The sequence below is a fragment of the Laccaria bicolor genome, genomic scaffold (genome assembly GCF_000143565.1).
Source record: "Laccaria bicolor S238N-H82 LACBIscaffold_3 genomic scaffold, whole genome shotgun sequence".
NCBI classification, from domain to species: domain Eukaryota; kingdom Fungi; phylum Basidiomycota; class Agaricomycetes; order Agaricales; family Hydnangiaceae; genus Laccaria; species Laccaria bicolor.
Genome location: NW_001889874.1, coordinates 2,159,442 through 2,178,363, shown reverse-complemented (window position 1 = coordinate 2,178,363; position 18,922 = coordinate 2,159,442). Strand labels below are relative to the sequence as shown.

At 48.2% G+C, this 18,922-nt stretch overlaps 8 protein-coding genes across 8 annotated transcripts; 3 read left to right on the top strand and 5 right to left on the bottom strand.

The window, feature by feature from the left end:
• Positions 1 to 626: 626 nt before the first annotated feature.
• LACBIDRAFT_309074 (uncharacterized protein) lies at positions 627 to 2,100 on the top strand (the record flags this gene model as incomplete). The annotated part of the gene is made up of 7 exons (XM_001876208.1): positions 627 to 757; positions 807 to 873; positions 923 to 932; positions 986 to 1,165; positions 1,220 to 1,329; positions 1,389 to 1,441; positions 1,491 to 2,100. 7 exons carry the CDS (start codon positions 627 to 629, stop codon positions 2,098 to 2,100), a joined length of 1,161 nt encoding a protein of 386 aa, XP_001876243.1.
• Positions 2,101 to 2,125: 25 nt separating this feature from the next.
• On the bottom strand, positions 2,126 to 4,339 carry LACBIDRAFT_309073 (uncharacterized protein; the record flags this gene model as incomplete). Its single annotated transcript, XM_001875796.1, has 10 exons — positions 2,126 to 2,263; positions 2,311 to 2,464; positions 2,513 to 2,715; positions 2,775 to 2,999; positions 3,052 to 3,243; positions 3,300 to 3,557; positions 3,613 to 3,701; positions 3,753 to 3,791; positions 3,850 to 4,212; positions 4,261 to 4,339. 10 exons carry the CDS (start codon positions 4,337 to 4,339, stop codon positions 2,126 to 2,128), a joined length of 1,740 nt encoding a protein of 579 aa, XP_001875831.1.
• Positions 4,340 to 4,474: 135 nt separating this feature from the next.
• On the bottom strand, positions 4,475 to 5,490 carry LACBIDRAFT_292544 (uncharacterized protein). The gene is made up of 4 exons (XM_001875795.1): positions 5,402 to 5,490; positions 5,235 to 5,318; positions 5,089 to 5,183; positions 4,475 to 5,031 (listed from the first exon to the last, which is right to left on the bottom strand). Exons 1-4 carry the CDS (start codon positions 5,435 to 5,437, stop codon positions 4,776 to 4,778), a joined length of 471 nt encoding a protein of 156 aa, XP_001875830.1. The 5' UTR covers positions 5,438 to 5,490; the 3' UTR covers positions 4,475 to 4,775.
• Positions 5,491 to 6,370: 880 nt separating this feature from the next.
• Positions 6,371 to 7,476, bottom strand: LACBIDRAFT_309071 (uncharacterized protein; the record flags this gene model as incomplete). Its single annotated transcript, XM_001875794.1, has 4 exons — positions 6,371 to 6,649; positions 6,704 to 7,038; positions 7,090 to 7,118; positions 7,169 to 7,476. The coding sequence occupies 4 exons, from the start codon at positions 7,474 to 7,476 to the stop codon at positions 6,371 to 6,373; spliced, it is 951 nt and encodes a 316-aa protein (XP_001875829.1).
• A 525-nt stretch (positions 7,477 to 8,001) lies between these two features.
• On the top strand, positions 8,002 to 11,959 carry LbPKC1 (protein kinase C1; the record flags this gene model as incomplete). The annotated part of the gene is made up of 13 exons (XM_001876207.1): positions 8,002 to 8,004; positions 8,058 to 8,315; positions 8,377 to 8,773; positions 8,828 to 9,415; positions 9,466 to 9,734; positions 9,791 to 10,408; positions 10,462 to 10,790; positions 10,835 to 11,074; positions 11,124 to 11,262; positions 11,323 to 11,511; positions 11,562 to 11,702; positions 11,756 to 11,875; positions 11,936 to 11,959. 13 exons carry the CDS (start codon positions 8,002 to 8,004, stop codon positions 11,957 to 11,959), a joined length of 3,315 nt encoding a protein of 1,104 aa, XP_001876242.1.
• A 94-nt stretch (positions 11,960 to 12,053) lies between these two features.
• LACBIDRAFT_171846 (DASH outer kinetochore protein) lies at positions 12,054 to 12,543 on the bottom strand. The gene is made up of 2 exons (XM_001875793.1): positions 12,356 to 12,543; positions 12,054 to 12,304 (listed from the first exon to the last, which is right to left on the bottom strand). Exons 1-2 carry the CDS (start codon positions 12,419 to 12,421, stop codon positions 12,098 to 12,100), a joined length of 273 nt encoding a protein of 90 aa, XP_001875828.1. The 5' UTR covers positions 12,422 to 12,543; the 3' UTR covers positions 12,054 to 12,097.
• Positions 12,544 to 12,986: 443 nt separating this feature from the next.
• LACBIDRAFT_230493 (uncharacterized protein) lies at positions 12,987 to 14,575 on the bottom strand (the record flags this gene model as incomplete). The annotated part of the gene is made up of 6 exons (XM_001875792.1): positions 12,987 to 13,294; positions 13,345 to 13,561; positions 13,612 to 13,725; positions 13,781 to 14,001; positions 14,063 to 14,437; positions 14,485 to 14,575. Coding segments are annotated over 6 exons (1,326 nt in total), but the record flags the coding sequence as incomplete, so codon positions are not given.
• A 3,041-nt stretch (positions 14,576 to 17,616) lies between these two features.
• On the top strand, positions 17,617 to 18,914 carry LACBIDRAFT_290833 (uncharacterized protein; the record flags this gene model as incomplete). Its single annotated transcript, XM_001876206.1, has 5 exons — positions 17,617 to 18,063; positions 18,101 to 18,162; positions 18,223 to 18,347; positions 18,403 to 18,626; positions 18,674 to 18,914. 5 exons carry the CDS (start codon positions 17,617 to 17,619, stop codon positions 18,752 to 18,754), a joined length of 939 nt encoding a protein of 312 aa, XP_001876241.1. The 3' UTR covers positions 18,755 to 18,914.
• Between the last annotated feature and the right edge of the window lie 8 nt (positions 18,915 to 18,922).

The following is an 18,922-nucleotide window of genomic DNA, read 5'->3' as shown; positions in this document are numbered from 1 at the left end:
CTTCATTTGATATCCGAGCATCCTTCGTTCAAGTGAATTGCTAAGGCATTATCGCTGTTTTAGGCTCGTATAGCGTGGCTCGTCCCTCGACGAGACCCCGATTGGGAACGCACTTCCAAAATGGAACTTGAAGCCGCCTTATTCTTAGAAATGCGCCTCAGCGATTTTGTCGAAGTCCTGCGGCTCGACATTCTAATACGAGATATCGTATGTTTCCTTGCAGCCTTAAAGGAGGTTAAGAAAAAGAGAAGAGGGACAACATTTTTGAGCAGGAATCCTTGTATTCTGCTGCAACCAATGTGCCAGAGTTATGGGATAGAGATGTCATCTAACAAAGCTTTAGCTTTAGCTAAGTTTAGCAGTGGACATGGTGACAGTATAAATAGATGAAATGAACTGCCTCGCCATAGAAGCTCCGACGATTTTCGCATTTGGGCAGAGATTTCTAAAGCTTTGTTAGATGACATCTCTACGAGACTCTACCCCATAAACTCATTAGCTGACCTGTTTACTCCCCTTACCTGTAATTTATTTAAGTTATTCTCCTTCCCAACTCCTTCCTTCAAACTCATTAAGAACAAAGCGACGCAAACAAATTGAAGAACCAGTTTCTCCTCTCCCGGGCCATGGACGAGGAAATTCCAGAACTTATACCTGCTCTAGAGCTTGCAGCCCCTGTAGCTCTGTTGCACACAAAACATGTACCGCTTACCATCATTTGTGGTTTCCTCGGTGCAGGCAAATCTACGTTGCTCAAGTGCGTGTTCACTGCGTATTGCCTATAAAGTACTTAGCATACTTGACAGACGTATCCTCACCGAACGACATGGCTACCGAATTGCTGTCATCATGAATGAGTTTGGAGACACTGCCGTGAGATATGACTGATGTAAGAATTAATCCAGTTGCTTATCGTCCGCAGGACATAGAGGGTTCGTCTTCTCCCTGCAAAACCATGACTCGCCATTGAGTTCCGCGGCATTAGCAAAAGCAATCAACGTCGCTTCCCCGGACGCAGAACAATCGGAAGAGTTTCTTGAGCTGGCCAATGGATGTCTATGTTGCAGCATAAAGGACACAGGGATTGCCGCCATCGAAAAGCTCATGCAGCGCAAAGGGGCTTTCGATCATATATTACTGGAAACAACGGGTCTGGCTGATCCAGGTATGCTTGCTGCCCTTCTTCCATTGCATCGCTTCTCATCAAGGCGACGAATAGGGCCCATTGCGTCAATCTTTTGGCAGAACGAAGAGTTCGCCACGGGACTCGGTCGCGATATCGCTCTAGATGGCGTAGTGTGCGTCGTGGATGCCGTCTTTGGAAAAAAAGTACCCAGGTCGTTATCTAGTGATGGGTGCTAAAGTCCTAATCAACGTTATAATTATAGCAAATGGAAGAAGATCATTCCACCGATGGTGTCAACATCGGTGAAAGTCTTCGGTATGTAGCCGTATCTCCACACCAATCTTTACGTCACTTTTTTTCATAGGCAGATCGCAGGAGCCGACGTTATCTTACTCAACAAAGCCGACCTTGTTGCACCCGACGATCTGAACCTCACGGCGGAACTAATATGTCGAGTCAACCCTGCTGCTCCCGTCCACAGAACAATCAAAGGCGAGATCGATCTAAAATATATCATGGGCATCTCTGCCTACACCCTGCCACCAACAACAACCCGGACATCGCTTACGATATCTTCAGCTGACGATCAGCACGTTCACTCAGAGGAATGCGATCACAGTCATGACCCTTCAACACACTACGAGGTTCGAGGGATATCCAGTTTGCAGGTCTCTTGTCCCGTTTTGTCGCAAGCACAGTTTGATCGACTTGATGAATGGATTCGCTTGGTTCTATGGGAGAACCGAATACCCGAAAAGCCAACCGAGTTGGAGCTCAAGGTTCTACGCTGCAAGGGGGCGTTCACGTTAGATACTGGTGCTACATTTGTATTGCAAGGCGTACAAAGTATGTACGAGATCACCCATCTAGAAGGCGGAGAGGTCATGGGTATTCCGGAATCCGGTAAAATCGTACTCATCGGGAAGGGACTAAACAATGATGTCCGTCGGAGCCTAGAAAGCATTTTTCAATGAGATAAAGATAAATGTTGTGCAACTGTCAGCTTTCCAGCTTGACGATTTTGACCGTTAATCTCTCGTTCAATTTTCCCATACTTGTGCGGCCCGCGATGTCAATCGTGGCGTATGATCCTTTGCTCAAGAAAGATGGGTTGATTGCTGCTGTGGTATGGACAGTCTGAGGAGGGTGTAAGTAGGAATCTTCAGCCAAATACACAAGCCAACCTTGGTAAATTGCTTGAGTCTACTCGGCAAGATGAGAATATCCGGTGCGTAGTCGAGATCACCATCGTCAATCATGCTTATCGCATCTGAGTGAGTGACATCGAGGTTCACCTCGTGTGAAGAGTCCGCAGGGACAGGAAAGAGGGGGTAGAAGCTGTAGTTGGCAAATTAGTTCTGGTAAAGCAGTAGTGTCACCACTTACCTCCTCTGTTGGAGAAGATGGCGACAAAGATTCGCCATAGCGTCCGACGGCACGTCGCCTTCTAATGCTGGTAAAGCCTCAACCTCCACTCCCCTCTTAATATATTCTTGTGTACGCAGATGGAAGAGAACATCGACGCTGCTCACAGCAAACGATATGTCATTTATACTGAACCGAGCAGGGTTTGGAAGGAGGTGGATCCGCTTTCAAAAAGGTCGTCATTTGGGAAACAAAAGTGAATAAACGGCGGTGATAGCCTTACGGGGTCAGCAGGGAAGAGGTCCCAGTCTAGCTCGGGTTGTGGAAACACGGCGTGAGTGCTGACGAGATCGCGGACACTCGGTACAACAAGCACAATACTTTCAGGAGACGCCACAAGAAAGGCACGTATGGAATCAGCAATACGGCCCTTGAAAATATTCGCGGCAGAAAGATCAGAGTCGCCAGCTTTAATTTTCGCATGCGAAGAGTCAATAAATGGGCCGACCTTGGCTATACAATTAATATTTCTTGGAGCGAGAAGGAACGGAAAGACATACTAGAAGGAGCACGTTGGGCTTCGTCGCATTCAGAGTTGGCAATAATGTACGCCACGGCTTGAAGTTGAGATCTGCATCAGAGGTGTACGGCCCACAGACAACACATATGGATACAGGGTCATTTCCCATTTCTGGGTCTTGTTTGGGGTCCAATACTCCGCAGCTGGCCGGCGAAGCTTTGAGGGGTGGTATCTAAATCATAGATGAAGGGTCGCATTGTACATCCAGAAATCGTATCTCCAACTCACTGAAAGAACCTCTGTCGCCAAGAAGTAGCCTCCGCCTCCGTTTTTACCCTTCAAAGCCACGATAGCTCCAGGAAATAGTCCTGTGCCACCTGCCCCCTGAACGGAGCCGCGAATTCGTAGAGCATGGTCCAAACGAAGGGGCACGCGAGCGCCATTTGATATCGCGCGTGACGATTCGATCATCAGAGTCGACTCCGTTAATTTAGCCGATGCCGACTCAGAATCTTGAGTCAACCTCCCGATGATGGTGACCTCTTCCTGGCAGATTATGTTGTTGATAACAAGACATCAACATAGCAGCAACGCGACATACATCGGTTGCGGACGAGGGATCTGCAAACTCGGGAATGTTATAATGGGTTTGAATAAGGTCTGCGAAGTCTTCTATGAGTTGATCCAGAACTAGAAAAGTCAAGTTGCAGAGCATCGTTTGGACCATTGTGTAATAAATACCTTCACTCCGTTCCAAGATCTTTTCGTACATATAGTGGTCTGACGACATTGACGAAAGTAAGCACCACCAATAACGCGCTGCAAAAGATAGACTCACATGCACGGCTTTTCTTTTTTTCTGCGTCGTATGAAGGGCCACTAAATACAAGATGGCTGGGACCAGGAACGCTTGTCTCGCCAGTCTCCTGCTTGATTGGTGTGGGAGGTAAATTCCTCACCATGTTTTGAGGAAATCTTGTTCGGTCGACTTTAGCAGTATTCCCTGGTTTCGGCTTGGTTTGAGCCCTCTTAGTGCTGGCCGTTATCATATCCCTCTGTATCTGAGCCTTGAGGGCTCCCAAGGTCTCCAAAGTTATCGGAGCGATGCCAGAGTGCGTAGCCGATGGGCGATAGTTGAAGGCTTCAACTTTAAAGAACAAGTCTTCTGGCTTGAGATTGTACAACTGACACATCGAAACACCTGAGCACTCATGTTAGCGACGCGTAAGAAAGAGGAGGGGTGCAGTACATTCTGCCAAAAGCGCGTCATCTGAGGCAAAGGCAGGCCCAAATGATTTTGATACTTCGTCTCGCCAATCTTTATCCATCGAGTGTAATTGAATTCAAGAGTGGCTGGTCACTGAACGCGTGACAGGCGCGTCTTTGGCAAACACGCGCAAATAAATGACGACGAGGACACATGTTTCAGCCTGCTTTCACAAGCAGTAACTTAGAGTAACTTTGAGTAAGTACTAGCAGGTACTAGCCTAACCACAGCGTATACTAAGACTCCAGTTCCTCGATCGGTGGTAATACAACCTGCAAATTCCAAAAGATATCAAAGTATAGGAATAATATCGGGCGTAGGCATGCACATTGCACGATGAAGATGTAGATCCGACAATTTGCGCTCTGACCGCCCAAGATGATAGTCCTTGACTCTTCAAGGCAAGACAACTCGTACCATAAGATGTGTGATGTGATGCACGTGCAATAGAAGTAGGCGACGGATTGTGTGCTTGTTGAACCAGGATGTCCAGATGATCATTCGGTGGCGTCGGTGTCAATTTCAGTGCGCTCCACTGAGTTTTCGAGCGCTACTGTGGGGGAAGCATGAGTGGTCGTTGTTGTGTCGGTGGTGGAGTCGTCCCGCGTAGGTTCATCGTCAGGGACATTAGTGTTGTCGTCGTGTGCAAGTCCGCTTTCCTTGTTCACTGGGCTCATCGAATTAGTGGGTGAGATAGACAAGCTCTGATGGCCATTATTGTGACCATTTCCACAGCTTGAGGCGTGGGGAATGCTACCAAGGGCCAAGCGGTTAGGAAGAAACGATGCTTGGCGATGGATGGAAACGCACTTCTCGGGATTGGGAATTGCTGTGCCAACAGTGTTCTGCGGTGCAACTCCAGCTTTTGAAAGTGCATAATCGCCAGAGTCAAAGTATTTACGATCCTGCATAACATCGTTCAAAAAGTAGCAGAGAACCTGGGATCAATGACGAACCTTCTGCATCTTCATGAGCACGTTCTTGTGCGTTGGGAGTTTTCCATACTTGGCGAAGAGCTGTTGCTCTTGCGGATTCAGCTTCTGTGAAAAGGGCCCCATCATATCAGTATCCCTCTTATGACATCTTGGACGCCCCAAGGATTGGTACTGCTCAGAAGACGTACGCTGATGTCGATCTTGTTGCGCTGAGCGGGAAGCATCGCAGGCGATGTCTGGAGCAAAGCCAAAAGCGGAGGAAAGGCGGCTGAGCGCTAGGATGAGGGCAAAGGGCAAGCTTGACGATGATGACCTCTAACCAGAATTTAGATATCAATTATGAGTGTTTTACGCATATAGCGGAGTTGTGTCGGAGTCTAGTGTTTAATATTTAATATTCGCATTTATTATTCAAGATCCATCCGTGTCACAAAAAATCCAAGATCAAAAGAGCATCTTCAACATCGTCCTCCATTCTATTTTGTAAGGGGTGGATATTCAATTCCATAGGCCTTTGAAGATAATCTTGTGAGGAAATTGCAGTATCATCAAACGGTGGATCTTGAGGCCGTATGCCAGATACACCGATTTCGGGTACGTCGGATTCGATCTCTTCGTCCGAGAGGATGTCAATGTCAATGTCGTTCGAAGTAGTCATATGAGCTGGGAGGCTGTCTGGTTCGACAAGATCGTTAGTAACGGACATCTGGGAATAGGATCGTTCTTTTCCGCGAAGCAGGGTCGAAGCTTCTTGCGAAAAACTGTAATCATGTGTTTGGCACTCAAGTGGGATCAGAACGGCTTCCGCTTCAAAGAGAGTGGGTGAGATGCGGTCTGTGGGTGGCTGATCATAATATATTAGCAGGTTCAACGTTAGAAGCAGTGTCATGACCTGGAAGAAGTGATCGTGTGACTGATTACGCTGAAAGTTCCAACACAAGTCTTGGAAGGGCTGCTCCGCGCTGAGATCCAGAAGTAAACCGTCTTCAAGAATTTCGGGCACTTGAGACTTGAAGTCAGGCAGCCAAATCATGGAAGATGGTGTTTCCTCTTGAGCCCGATCTTCTACATTCTCCCATAAAAAGTCAGATTCAGAGTTGGTTCGAAGACACTGTTCATGAGGTGACGACGTTTCCGTAGGATGGACTTGAGACGCTTCACCCAATTGTTCTTGTTCGAAAACGTCCTTCTCGCTCCACTGACAAAAATCTCTCCGTTCGCCTGGCCTCAATATCAGCGTAGCATCCAGTCAAAACCCGCGTACCTGATGGGAAGGAAGGGACCAAATCTGCCTCTAATAACTTTGCGGAATGATTCAGGTCGGGTCCACCCCAGACAGCGTCGTCATATAAATCTGGATCATGTGCTGGCTGTCGATGTTCCTGGGACAGCTCATCGTCGTCCTCGTCACTCCTGCATGGCACACGTGAGAGTCCCTACAATATCCGTACCATTAGTCCAGAAAAAGAAAGTGTAAAGGCGGGTTTAACCTTAAATTGTGGTATACGCAAACCAGATCGGTAGACGCGCTCCATTGTCGAAAGAAAAGCCTCGAGGTCCGTAGGTTCCGGTGCTGGCAATTCAACGTCTGGCATATAAGCTGACAGAGCTCGCAATTGAGCGGCCGAAATTTCCGCTGTTCGTGAACGCATGAACTGATTAATCAACATTAGGGTTTTGGGGGGTTTGATTAAGAGAGCCATTAGAGTATGACCTTGAATAGTTGTCTGCACCTGTCTCGGAAATCGGGATGAGGAGAGCGTCGGGCGATTTGCATGATTGAAGAAAAGATGGGAGAAAAGTATGTAGTTTCCGTGTAGAGTTGCTATGCGGTGGTCAGAGATAAGATACAAATTTTTGAGGCAAAATACCTTGCACCAGGAGCCAAAAATCAGGGGATAGCGACTATAACTTGTCACTAGCACCAGAGTGATAGGTTCCGAGGCAACACATACCGAACCAATTGCCAGGTAACGAATCTACCTATAACGTTGTCCAGGAGTGTGATAAACGGCAGTGATAATCGCCGAGAGAAAGGATGGTTGTTGCCCTGTATGTCCTTTTCTGTTAAAGTTGTTTGAGGAGATTCAGCCTTCCAATTGTAGGCAAGGTCGACGCCAACGAGCGTTAGATGGACAGGGAGGCAATCAAGCCTAGTTTTTGAAAATTGGGAGAGCGTCAACAGTACTGCATCATGTGAGTGAGAAAGATTGTTTTCGACAAAGGAGCATACATCTTGGGGTATTTTTCTTCTCGTCGACATATACGTCGGAGACAGCAGTAACGCCCAGTTCGTTGGCATTCTGAGTAAAAACCGAGTTACGCAAAGACACTGAGTTGGAATGTACTCGATGCATACAGTTCGAAAATAATCGACAAGATGGTCAGCAATTTGCGAAGATGCGATTTTTTCCGATGATATCGTTGTTCCATCCAGTTTCCCAGAAAGTGAAATAGCAATGCTAGATGCACCATAAATATTCAGCTCATCTAAGGGACGTGAGGGTCTTATTTCCAACGCGTTTGACAGCGTCCCAGCAACAAGGCGGTGTTGTACGTCCAACGTCAGTGAATAGCACTCTGACTGCGCGCGTATTCTGGTCTTGAAAGCGACAGTGGGCATCAGGAAGCAACGGTGGAAGACGACTTGATACGTAGAAATAAATATTTAGTTTTGAATCACAGCCCCTTCAGGCGCAGCCTCAATTCTATCATCGCTGCTAATCTCTTGTTCCCTCCAACATCGTCGCCTGCTCCCAGCGGCGTCGTTTTCACTGTGTAGACAGCTATGGTGATCTTTTTTCTAATGGTGATCCTTTCTTGATGCTGATGAACCGATTTCAGAGTAACGCCGAGCTTGACCAGAAGATTGCGGACACTTGGAAGCATATCCAGACCGAGCGCAAGATCTTGGAGGCAACGCAGCTTTTGCGCCAGGCTACCACAAATCAGGATGTCCTTAGACGAAATGAAGCCAAGATCAGGGAAACTGAGCGTTCTCTCGCTTATTTCGAAGATACCCTTCGCGAACTACAAGCTAGGAAAGCACAGCAAATGCAACGAGATGATCCCTCGCGATTTCCAGGCTCATCCACACCCCAGGTTTCAGCGAACCTCACTTCTTTCACCTCATTTGCTGAAACCCACATTTTGTACGCTACAGGTGCCCCCCAAGGAGTTCGATCCCACGAATCGTGGACGTTATTCAACCTCACCCGAAGCAGGGTACTCAATGGGCCGGGCAGCTCAAGAGAGTCCGGCAGCAAAAGCAAAGACGTATACCAATCTGGATCTGATCAAAGCGGACACCCCATTTACCCCGAAGAAGATTTCTCGAATGTTGCATCAACTAGAATTTAAGCACCAAGTCGAGATGCAGTATAAACAGGGAATCGACAAAATGGCAAAGCTATATCAAGCTGATGGCGATAAAAAGTCAAAGGCGGATGCTGAAAGCAAGAGAGTAGAAAGTGAAAAGAAAATCCAGCTCCTCGAATTAGCTCTCAAACGGTACAAGAACTTGCATATCTTGGACGATGTTGCTGAAGATGAGGAGACCGGTGCGTTTCCAAGCTTTCCCACCTAACATAACCCCTGAATTCGTGACTGCATAGATGGTCCGACCAATGATGGCGGGGAGCGCAAGGATAAACTGCGTTCGAAGCCCCTTTCAGGGACCCTGTATGTGACGGTAAAGGGCGCGCGCGAACTTGACCATGCCCCCATCGTCACCAGATCGCGCTCTGCGTCTAAGCAAGTCACTGAAACACACGTCTCCGTTAAGGTGGAAGGAACGCAGTTGGCCAGGTCTCACCCTTCCCGCACTGACCGATGGAATGAGGATTTCGAAATAACCGTCGATAAAGCTAACGAAGTCGAAATCGTGGTCTACGACAAACAAGTAAGTGAGCCTCACGCAGTGCCCATTGGGCTTCTGTGGATCCGAATTACCGATTTGGTCGATGCTCTGCGGCGCCAGAAAGTAGGAATGGAAGGGCAGGGTGGATGGGTTACGGCAGGAGCGATGCCAGGTGACAGCGCCGTGAATGCACCCATGTCACCAACGTTAGGAGATATGAATGCGCCACTCAATTACGGAGACGGAGGTCCCATGGGACAGGGAGCACCGACGACGACGGATGGCATTGATGCCTGGTTCGCCGTTGAGCCCGCGGGAGCAATTGCTTTGCACCTAGACTTCGGTACGACTCCACGCTTTCTTCGTTTTCCCGCTGGTTGACATCTAGGCCAGTCAAAGAAAATGTGCGCAAACGCCCGTTGGACGGCGGTCTTGGGGGACTTGGTCGACAGGGGGCTGTCCGCAAGCGCAAAGGCGAAGTCCATGAAATGAACGGCCACAAATTTGTCCAACGACAATTTTACCAGCTCATGTTATGCGCCTTCTGTAATGATTTCTTGCTCAATGCCCTCGGATATCAATGTGAAGACTGTCGCTATACTTGCCATAAAAAATGTTATGAGAAGGTGGTAACGAAGTGTATTTCGAAATCCAACACTGGGGTCAGTCATCATCAGTTTAACTTGTATTCACGCTCAAAAATAGAAAACAACTCTAGGAAGGTGACGAGGAGAAGATTAACCATCGCATTCCCCACCGCTTCGAACCCCTTACGAACATTGGGGCAAACTGGTGTTGCCATTGTGGTTATATGCTTCCTCTCGGGCGTAAAAATGCACGAAAATGCTCAGAGTGCGATATTACATGCCACGCCAATTGCGCCCATCTCGTTCCAGATTTCTGCGGCATGTCGATGGAAACAGCGAATGAGTTACTTCGCAACTGGCGCGATATCAACAGGGCTCGCGGCGACAAAGCGCAATCCCGCCCAGGTCCTCGTCAGCATCCCGAATATTCTCATACAACATCTCCATCACTTGACTCACAAATGGGAAACGCCATGGATCGTATGAGAATAGGCTCTGCTCCAGAAGTTCCCGCCGTCGATGCATACGGGAGACCTACGTCTCTCCCTGCTACTCCTGATCGATACTCCTCAGACCCTCGTTACAATCAAGCACCTTCACAGCCGTCTGTTCAATCTCCTCCCTTTGGTTCAAAACCTCCACCTGGAGCAAGGGTCCCAATACCATCTGGATACCCACAAGAAACAACACCACTCCCGTCGAGGCCCCCTCCAGGCGCTTATGATCCAAGCAGAGGCGACGGTTATTCGGTACAGTGGATACTTCTTTTCAGTCCCTTTGTATTATTGAGCATCTTTGGCAGCCTGTCCGACCACCCCAACAAGTGCCCATAATGAAACCACTAAGCACTTCACCTACATCTATTCAGCAACGGCTACCTGACCGCCAGAGTACCATACCCACGCCTCCTCCTCCGCCGCCGCCGCAGCGTATCCAACAGCTGCAACAACAACCTGTTCGACAGCAGACGCGAAAGAGAAAGGTTGGCCTAGATGATTTCAACTTTTTGGCCGTCCTCGGAAAAGGCAATTTCGGGAAGGTCATGCTCGCTGAAGAAAAGAAGACAAATGGACTTTACGCGATCAAAGTTTTGAAAAAGGAGTTTATAATTGACAATGACGAAGTGGAGAGGTGAGAATATCCAAGCATCGGTTACCAAATCTAATTTTGTGCAGCACTCGCTCCGAGAAACGTGTATTTCTGGCTGCTGCTCGCGAACGCCATCCATTCTTGCTTGGTCTTCACTCTTGCTTTCAAACCGAAACGCGTGTCTACTTCGTAATGGAGTATGTCAGCGGTGGAGATCTGATGTTGCACATCCAACGAAAGCAATTCTCTCTCCGACAAGCCAAGTTCTATGCATCGGAAGTTCTCCTCGCGCTTGAGTACTTCCACGCAAATGGAATTATATACCGGTAAGGAACACATAGCAAACGGAACGGGTAAAACTCAATCACATCTCAGGGATCTGAAACTTGATAACATCTTGCTTACTCTTGATGGGCACGTCAAGGTTGCTGACTATGGTCTGTGTAAGGAAGAAATGTGGTACGGCAACACGACGAGCACCTTTTGCGGCACTCCCGAGTTCATGGCACCAGAGGTGATATATCTCTTTTGCACCTATCCCCTCAGCTGGCTCAATGTCCTTTGCTTTTCGCAGATTCTACTTGAACAACGATATGGCCGTGCCGTTGATTGGTGGGCGTTCGGCGTATTAACTTACGAGATGCTTCTTGGGCAATCCCCATTCCGTGGGGACGACGAGGACGAAATCTTCGACGCCATCCTCGAGGATGAGCCGCTGTATCCTATCACCATGCCTAGAGATGCTGTGTCGATCTTGCAAAAGGTAGAGTGTGGATGACCGGCCTTTCTCTCAAGTCTGACCTTTCAACCTAGTTGTTGACCCGAGACCCAACACGCCGCCTTGGCTCTGGGAAAGAGGATGCAGAGGAAATTAAAAAGCAGCCTTTCTTCAAGGATGTGAATTTCGATGATGTTCTGAACAAACGCATCCCGCCCCCGTACTTCCCAACAATTGTGAGTCGTGCATTTGGTTACACTCAACCCATCCTCAATGCATACGAACACAGAATGGGAGTGCCGATACCAGTAATTTCGACGAGGAATTCACTCGAGAACAGCCTACCCTTACCCCTGTACATGGCCAGCTGTCGTCCAAAGACCAGGCGGAATTTAATGGATTTTCTTGGGTAAGCGAGTCCCTTAGTTCCTGGGCGGGTGAATGTCTACTGACTGGGCCTAAAATCTAGGTGGCAGCGTGGGCTGATATATAATAATTTGATCGTGGACTTTTTCTCGTTCTGCAATTCTATTAGTGTAGTTGATGTATCAGCCCATGTACTAAATTAAGCACGCAAGGTGGTTTCCTACAAGGATTGTAGTCTGCGGCTCTCTCGATTTTCTACTCGGAGTCAAGTTCCTGCGACAATATGACCCCCAGTACCAGGAAGTCCTGGCTGTCGTTCCTCAGAGCTAGGGCTATCTTGGCCTGAATTCTGCATAAGGCGATGGAAGGTGTGCCACAGCGATGCGATGGTTGTATATTCCTTAGACATGCCCAACACTTCCTCGAGTTTGCGGTTCAAGACATTCGTTGATGAAAGCAACTCCTCAAAGCCCTGGATCGAATGAATTCCAATGCATAAAGTAGAGCAAGCGCCTGGACTTACGGACGTGATTTCGCGAGAGAGCCTGTCACGTTCTCTCTCAAAAAAAGAGTCGTCTTCGTGAGACATTTGAACGTTTCTGGAGCAAGACCAGATTTAGACTGGAGTCAGCTTGAGCCGAGTGGACTGGATGAAGGCGCGCGGTGTGGGGCCCGACGTTCAACAATTGTGCACAGGGTGATCGAAAGAAGATGTCGGGAAACAGTCGGGAAATGGTCATCGATAAACAAATCGTTTAGCGGCGCAAGCGCCAGTCCCCGACAATAATGTAATTTATACATCCCACCTGAATAATGTTCTATATTACTATTAATGGCCTGCTCGTCGCCGAACCGCTAGCGTGGTTCGCTCCTCGCAGAGGGACCCAGGTTGTAACAAAGAACGGAACAAGCCGAAATTCGTGGGAAGCCATCACACAACTTTTGCAAGGAATGAGCTTTATCGTTCCGACAGAACCCTCTCTGTTCCAGAGTCGGGGATTAGCAAGACTCAAATAAGAATACATTAGCTAACATGCATTGGTGGGAAGCAATCTACATTCTAATAATACAATTGTTGTATAAGTAGTCCCCGTACTTAGAGCCGGTCTGAAAAGGTCTGGATAAACAGAAGACTATCATGATTGCAAAAGTGGTCACAGGAAGCCACTTTCCTGTAGCAGCCGAGCCATTTTCTCGTCCTCTCGCTCCCTAGGCTCTCTCTCCAAGCTGCGGGCCCAGAAATGTTCACTCAAAGCTTTTGTATCATTGTAGGAAGCCAAACATTCTTCGATGTAAGCAAGGACGGTTTGAAGGTGATGAAAGTTGAATGGCTGGGCCTGCCAACGTTTGATGTCACTGATGACCTCCGAAGCTTTTTGTCGTTTACGGAAATTGACGAGCCCACCGGGCAAATTGTCTGGATTCCCGTCTTGAATGAATTGCAGCGTCGAGAGGAAGACACCTACGACAGAAGGGTGAATGTAAGCAATTGAAAGATTGGAGGTTTCTTACCAATAAACGGAACACATGGCGGAGTTACCGACGCCATCAGTTGGCGATACTTGGTAAAGTTCTTATTACTGTCTATTGTCATTTCGCAAGCACCAAATTGTGCCATAAATCGCGGGTTAACTTGTTCCCATGTCCTTTTCAGGCGCCGAATAGGAGGCGTATTGAGGCCTGAGGTAATGGCGATCATACTTGAGAAGTTGTTTAATGTTCGACATCGCTAAACGTCAGGATTCAGTAAGAGAATAGAGGCATTCCGAAAATGCTTACGTCTGCCACACTGATGAGATGCTTCACGACTTGCGCTCGCTTCCGAGCATCTTCTTTGCTGAGAACGGCATCAGCAACCCAGCATGCAATCTGATAAAAGAAGTGAATTATTTTCTGTTCCATATATTTTGAAACCAAAGTTCATTACCCGATTGCTAGTTTGAATGACCGTGGTGATATTATCTACATGTTCGGTCTTCTGTTCGCGAGAACGCTGAAGGCATTCCATTGGCTTTATTTTCTGATAAAGCAGACTTTCCATGATGGTCAATTGCCTCGCTAGTTCCAAGGGATCGATGTCGAGAAGTTTCAACTTCTTGTTTGTCTTCGGATAAATTGGTGCAGGCGGTGGGCCTAAACTTGTGTTCACTAAGGTTTTCACGCCGTCACCTCCGCGTTGCTACAATGTTGTCAGGTGAGCGTGTGATTGCTCTGAAGCTGGAGTGAAGACGAACTGCTCTCTCAATGGTGTTCATTAGTTGCTTTGCAGCAGCGAAGCGCGATACCTCCTCTGACGATATGAATTCTTTCATTCGATCGAGGATATAGGCATCTTCTTTATCAAGAACATCGTCATCGACAACCATCGATTTGAGCGTATTGATGACTCTGCGAGAAAATGATGAGGGGTCATATCGAAGCAAATCAGGGAACATGTACCGCATTTGAATGACATGTTGCTTCAACTTGCCCCATTCCTCATATTCAGCAGGTGTCAGATTTTCTGGGGGTTGAATGCGGAAACGGTCAACCAAGGTGTCAAACAATCCATTGAGCGTTGTGAAAGACTTGTATGTCATGAGGAACGCCTTGGTGAACGTCGTGTCTGTAAGCTTTTTAGTTTGAAATTTACAAAGGATGGGCTAGTCTTACCTGCTTGCTCATGAGCGGTCAATCGTTCTACCAGAGCAGGAACGGTCCCGCCACGAACAGAACCATCGGGTTCGATGAGGATGTCCGAGGGGGTGTAATTGGGTCGGAGATACCACGGCCGAAGATCAGCAGCAACTTTATCTGCGTATTCGTCTCCTAAAAGTCTCTGAAGTTTGTTTGCCCCAGCTGCGCGAGGAACTTTGGCGGTGGGAACTATATGCCTTCAGTAGGGAGGACAAGCAAAAGATGTTCACCACTCACGATCATCATCGAATAATGGCCCACCATCAACATCTCTAAACTCGTCTCGAGCGTCGGAACCTGATTGCGACACCAACGTTTGATCATGGGATATTTCCGAATCTCGCGTAGCAGCATGGACGGAACTGTCGTATCCATCACCGCCGTTGGATAGAGTGCGATGGGAGTCGTAAGAGAAGTCGGTAGTAGATCGCTGTTTCTTCAAACCAGGCCTGTTGAAGGCAACTTCCATATCAACAACATCTTCGTTCTCATCACACGTGTCCGTTCCTTTCGAGGCGGCACGTTGCGCGCCTCCGAATTGGTTGTTAATGACGCTAAGGCGTGACATTCGCCATTCAATGGAACCATTGTAATCGCCCTGAGCCATTTCGGCCTGTTCGTGTCCAACTGCCAGCAGAGCTTCGATAGTTCCCTTTACCAGGCTCAAATTCGACTTGAGCGATGAAGAAAGGGTGTCCAGAAGGTCAAAGGCCGATTCCCGTTCACCTCGAGATGCACTTGTTTCAGCACCAGGAAGAGCTTGTGCGGTGAGAAGTAATGCAGAAGTATCGTCATAAACAACCTGAAGAGCAGTTTCTAGCGTCCTCACTAGACGACGGGCATTATCAACCGAATGCGAATAGTGATCGTTCGTGATAATACCGCCTTGACGGATGCCGTCAATGTCAACATGCCTGGCAACATGGATATCGGCGACCAACGTGAGGAAAGCTGAAATTTGAGTGACAACTTCTTGAACCCGGACACGAATTTGCTCCACTGCAGCAATCAAAGCCTGAGAAAAGCATGATACTAATATCTGGTCGCGCACCTGAATCCTCTTTTGACAATCTAAGAGCCTGTCCAAGCGTGGAGATTCCGCTCTCCAACCGTGAAAGATACGACCCGATCTCGACAACCACCTCAGTACCCAACACTTTTCGGGGAGCTTCAGCCTCATCGAGAGAGACCCAACCAAAACCTTTCCAACTGCCAGCGGCACCGGCCCCAACAAGACCCAAGCCAACGTTAGCCGTCGTAAATACCCCCTGCAGCCGTTTAGATGATTTAAAATCCACACCCGTCGGAGCTGTGTGCTGTGTGCGCTGCACTTCAAGCACAAATGAGAGAACCGCCCGTTCAAGCTCCTCCGCATCAGCTTCAATTCGATTCAGGGTATCGGCAAGCTGGGATCCGGAATCATACTGCATGGCTCGAGCACTCAAAACTAATCTGGATAACGTTGCAGTGACCTTCCGTTGAGCAGGCTTGAGCGGAGATTGTGAGGACGGTTTTGCTTCGCGTGCATCTCGAGGAAAGACATTGCTTGGTATGTGTCCAGTTGGGGCTGCTGAAATATAGAGAAGGTTTCTGACAGCAAGAACTACTCCGTGAATGAGTTCATCCATTCTTTGATCATCCTCAGCTCGTCTGAATCCTCCACCTGTCTGAACGTTGTCCACAACCGCTTGAATCGCACTCTTCGCTAAAGCGGACAAATCGGTAACAAACTCGGGAGGTGGGGGTTCTAGGGTTTGCTGCAAGGATTTAGCAATCCGTTCAGCGGAAGTTAATTCCAAGCCGTTGTTTTGCGTAGGCCCCGTCGTTGTTGTCGACTCTGATTGCTTTTCGGTGCCATTTCGATGGCGAGGACGAGAAGTTCGAAGGTGGTCAAATGGCTGGACGTCCGAGTCGTCTGAATAGACACTGAGCCTTGAGCCCTCAGTTGGCTGGATGGAACTTTCCGATAGAGACGTTTCAGTGTGATTAGATACTGAGGCACCAGGAATTTGAGCGTGTGGCCGTGCCCACTGCTCCCGGCCATCTGATTTGTTATAGTAATAATGTGAAAGCTTGTCATCTGCTAGTTTTCGTATCCATGGTTCAGGTGTCCCACTCGACCGTTCTTCATCGACGCTTGAAAGATCCTGTGTACTTCCGGATGCCTCTGAGCCGCTGAGCCCAAAGGCTAGGCCAGCAGCAGTACCAGACCGGGAACTGGACTGGGACGTCAGGCCAGCCAGGTCACCATCCGAAGCTTCGTCTTCTGTTTCCTGAGGTAGATCACGGGAACGCTGGCCAGTATGTGTGTTGACATAATATATCTTGAGATAGCCATAAGGTCAACTTCCAAAGATGGAGAGTTTGGTCATATCCTTACCTGGCCGTCAGGAGTGACTTCGGGCATCCAAAAATCACTGGGCTGCGTCGCATGCCGACCCGCGGGTTCAGGTTTAGTATGTGAGCCGTTTCGATAGGAAAGTTCGTTGTCCAACCACTCTTCGTTCTCCGCCTGGGTACCCCGCATCATGGACATGTCAACCATAGAAGTGTCCTGCTGTGCCTCCTGAATCGAATTCTCGGGATTAGATAATTCTGAGCCAGAGAAAGCCAACTCCGCCTCTTCGTCGGAAATTATAGTGACGTAGTTGGAAGGGAACCATCCACGCTCATCACCCAGTAAACCGTCCCACCAGCCCGACGGCTGCTGCGTAAGGACTTCTATGATGTCACCTCTTCGAAACGAAAGGGCAGAGGCATCCTGCGCCTCGTAGTCGTAGAGAGCCCTACAGAACAAAGAGGCATACTGCTCCTCGAAAACTTCCTGATCCTGCATCGGGGCACCCGCGGAGGTAATGAAGGTGGAAGTTGTCGCTCTTTGGTTGGCTTGTGGCAGGATATATGATGTTGAGGCCACTGCTGCCATGTAGATAAGAGAAAGACAGCAGAAGAAAGAGTTATCGACAAGGAGAGTAACCGAAAATTCAGGCAAGTTAAGAGCTTGGGCTAGAACTCAGAACTCTCTGCAATGCAGTCCCTGAGATTACGTAAATCTGATCTCACAATTGATTCCAACTGGTCGACATTGGGTCGACACCCAAAATCATCATGCCCCGAGAAAGAATTACTTCAAGGTCAAGGTCTCGTTCACGGTCGAGGTCTCCTCGAAGACGAGATGACCGACACGGTGCCCGTGACAATGTGAGAGAAGACAGGCGTCGCTCTCCACGTTCACGCCAAAGGTCATTGCCGCCAACTCACCGAAGGTCCAGAAGTAGAAGTCCGCCAGCCAAACCATTGCGGCGCCATGACTCCCGGTCGCATTCAAGATCAAAAGATCGAAGGAAGAGGTCCAGGTCGCCCTCAGTTGAACGCAAGGGCAAGAGAAAGCGAGACTGCTCTGTGTCGACCTCTTCGGACTCTGACAACTCCAGTTCTAAACGGAAGAGAGAGAAAAGGAAACATAGGGATGGGAAGCGTAGTCATAGTAAGGAAAGGAGGAGGGAGAAAAAACGAGAAAAGAAAGAGAAACGAGAAAAGGCGCGTTTATTCTTTGTATTTGAAAAATATGCCTGTAATCTCGTCGTTGTAGAAGAAACGCACTGGAACAGGTGCTCCCAATTGGGGAAAATATGGCATTATTTCTGATTCCGAGTGAGCTTCACCCTTAGCTTCTTCATATTTGATTGACAAGTTGGCGACGACTTATTCCAGTATTTTCAAGAGAAATCAGGAGTTCTACACATGGCTTGTCGAAGAGCGAAAAATCAATCCAGAGACTATCACAAAAGACCAGCAAAAGAAGGAGTTTTCTCGGTTTGTCGAGGATTTCAATACAGGTATGCAATAATTATGCTACTTTAAACAAATATTTTGAGCTCCTTCATCGTTCAGCGACCTTACCCCACGAGAAGTATTATAACATGGAAGCCTATGAGAAGCGCATGTCCGCCCTTCGCCAGGGCGAATACCTCCCTCCCGCGGATGATTCCTACGACCCAGAGGCTGACATGAAAGCAATAACGGGTGCACATAAACGCAAACCAGTCGAACATGAGAGTTACATGAGCAAAGAGCAGTTGATGCAGCTCAGGAAAGTGCAACACGAACGAATAGAGGTAAGTTCCAACCCTTATCCGCCAGACTCCTCTCAACGACATACTAGGCTGGTAAAATGAAACTTCTGGGAATGGACGTCAAACAAAACATGGGTGTTCGAATGGATGGGACTATGTTCGACGGTTGAAAACTTACCCTCGAGGGGAAATACAAAGCCGTGAATCTCGTAAGCCAAAGTTTTCGACAACATTTAGAAACCCCTGTAAGATGGGCGGTGGGTGAAAAAATGTGGAAACAAAGTTGGATATCAGTGTCCATCTCAGGCCTCTTGAGTTTTCTTGGTTCTCTTAAAGCG

What these genes read in the sequence shown, in the direction of transcription:
- LACBIDRAFT_171846 (XM_001875793.1), bottom strand. Translation starts at nt 12,421, where the DNA reads ATGTCTCACGAAGACGACTCTTTTTTTGAGAGAGAACGTGACAGGCTC. An exon ending in TCTCTCGCGAAATCACGTCC is followed by an intron (nt 12,305 to 12,355) that starts GTAAGTCCAGGC and finishes CATTCGATCCAG; the next exon opens with GGCTTTGAGGAGTTGCTTTC.
- LACBIDRAFT_292544 (XM_001875795.1), bottom strand. Translation starts at nt 5,437, where the DNA reads ATGCTTCCCGCTCAGCGCAACAAGATCGACATCAGC. An exon ending in TGCTCATGAAGATGCAGAAG is followed by an intron (nt 5,184 to 5,234) that starts GTTCGTCATTGA and finishes GATGTTATGCAG; the next exon opens with GATCGTAAATACTTTGACTC. An exon ending in GCAATTCCCAATCCCGAGAA is followed by an intron (nt 5,032 to 5,088) that starts GTGCGTTTCCAT and finishes GGCCCTTGGTAG; the next exon opens with CATTCCCCACGCCTCAAGCT.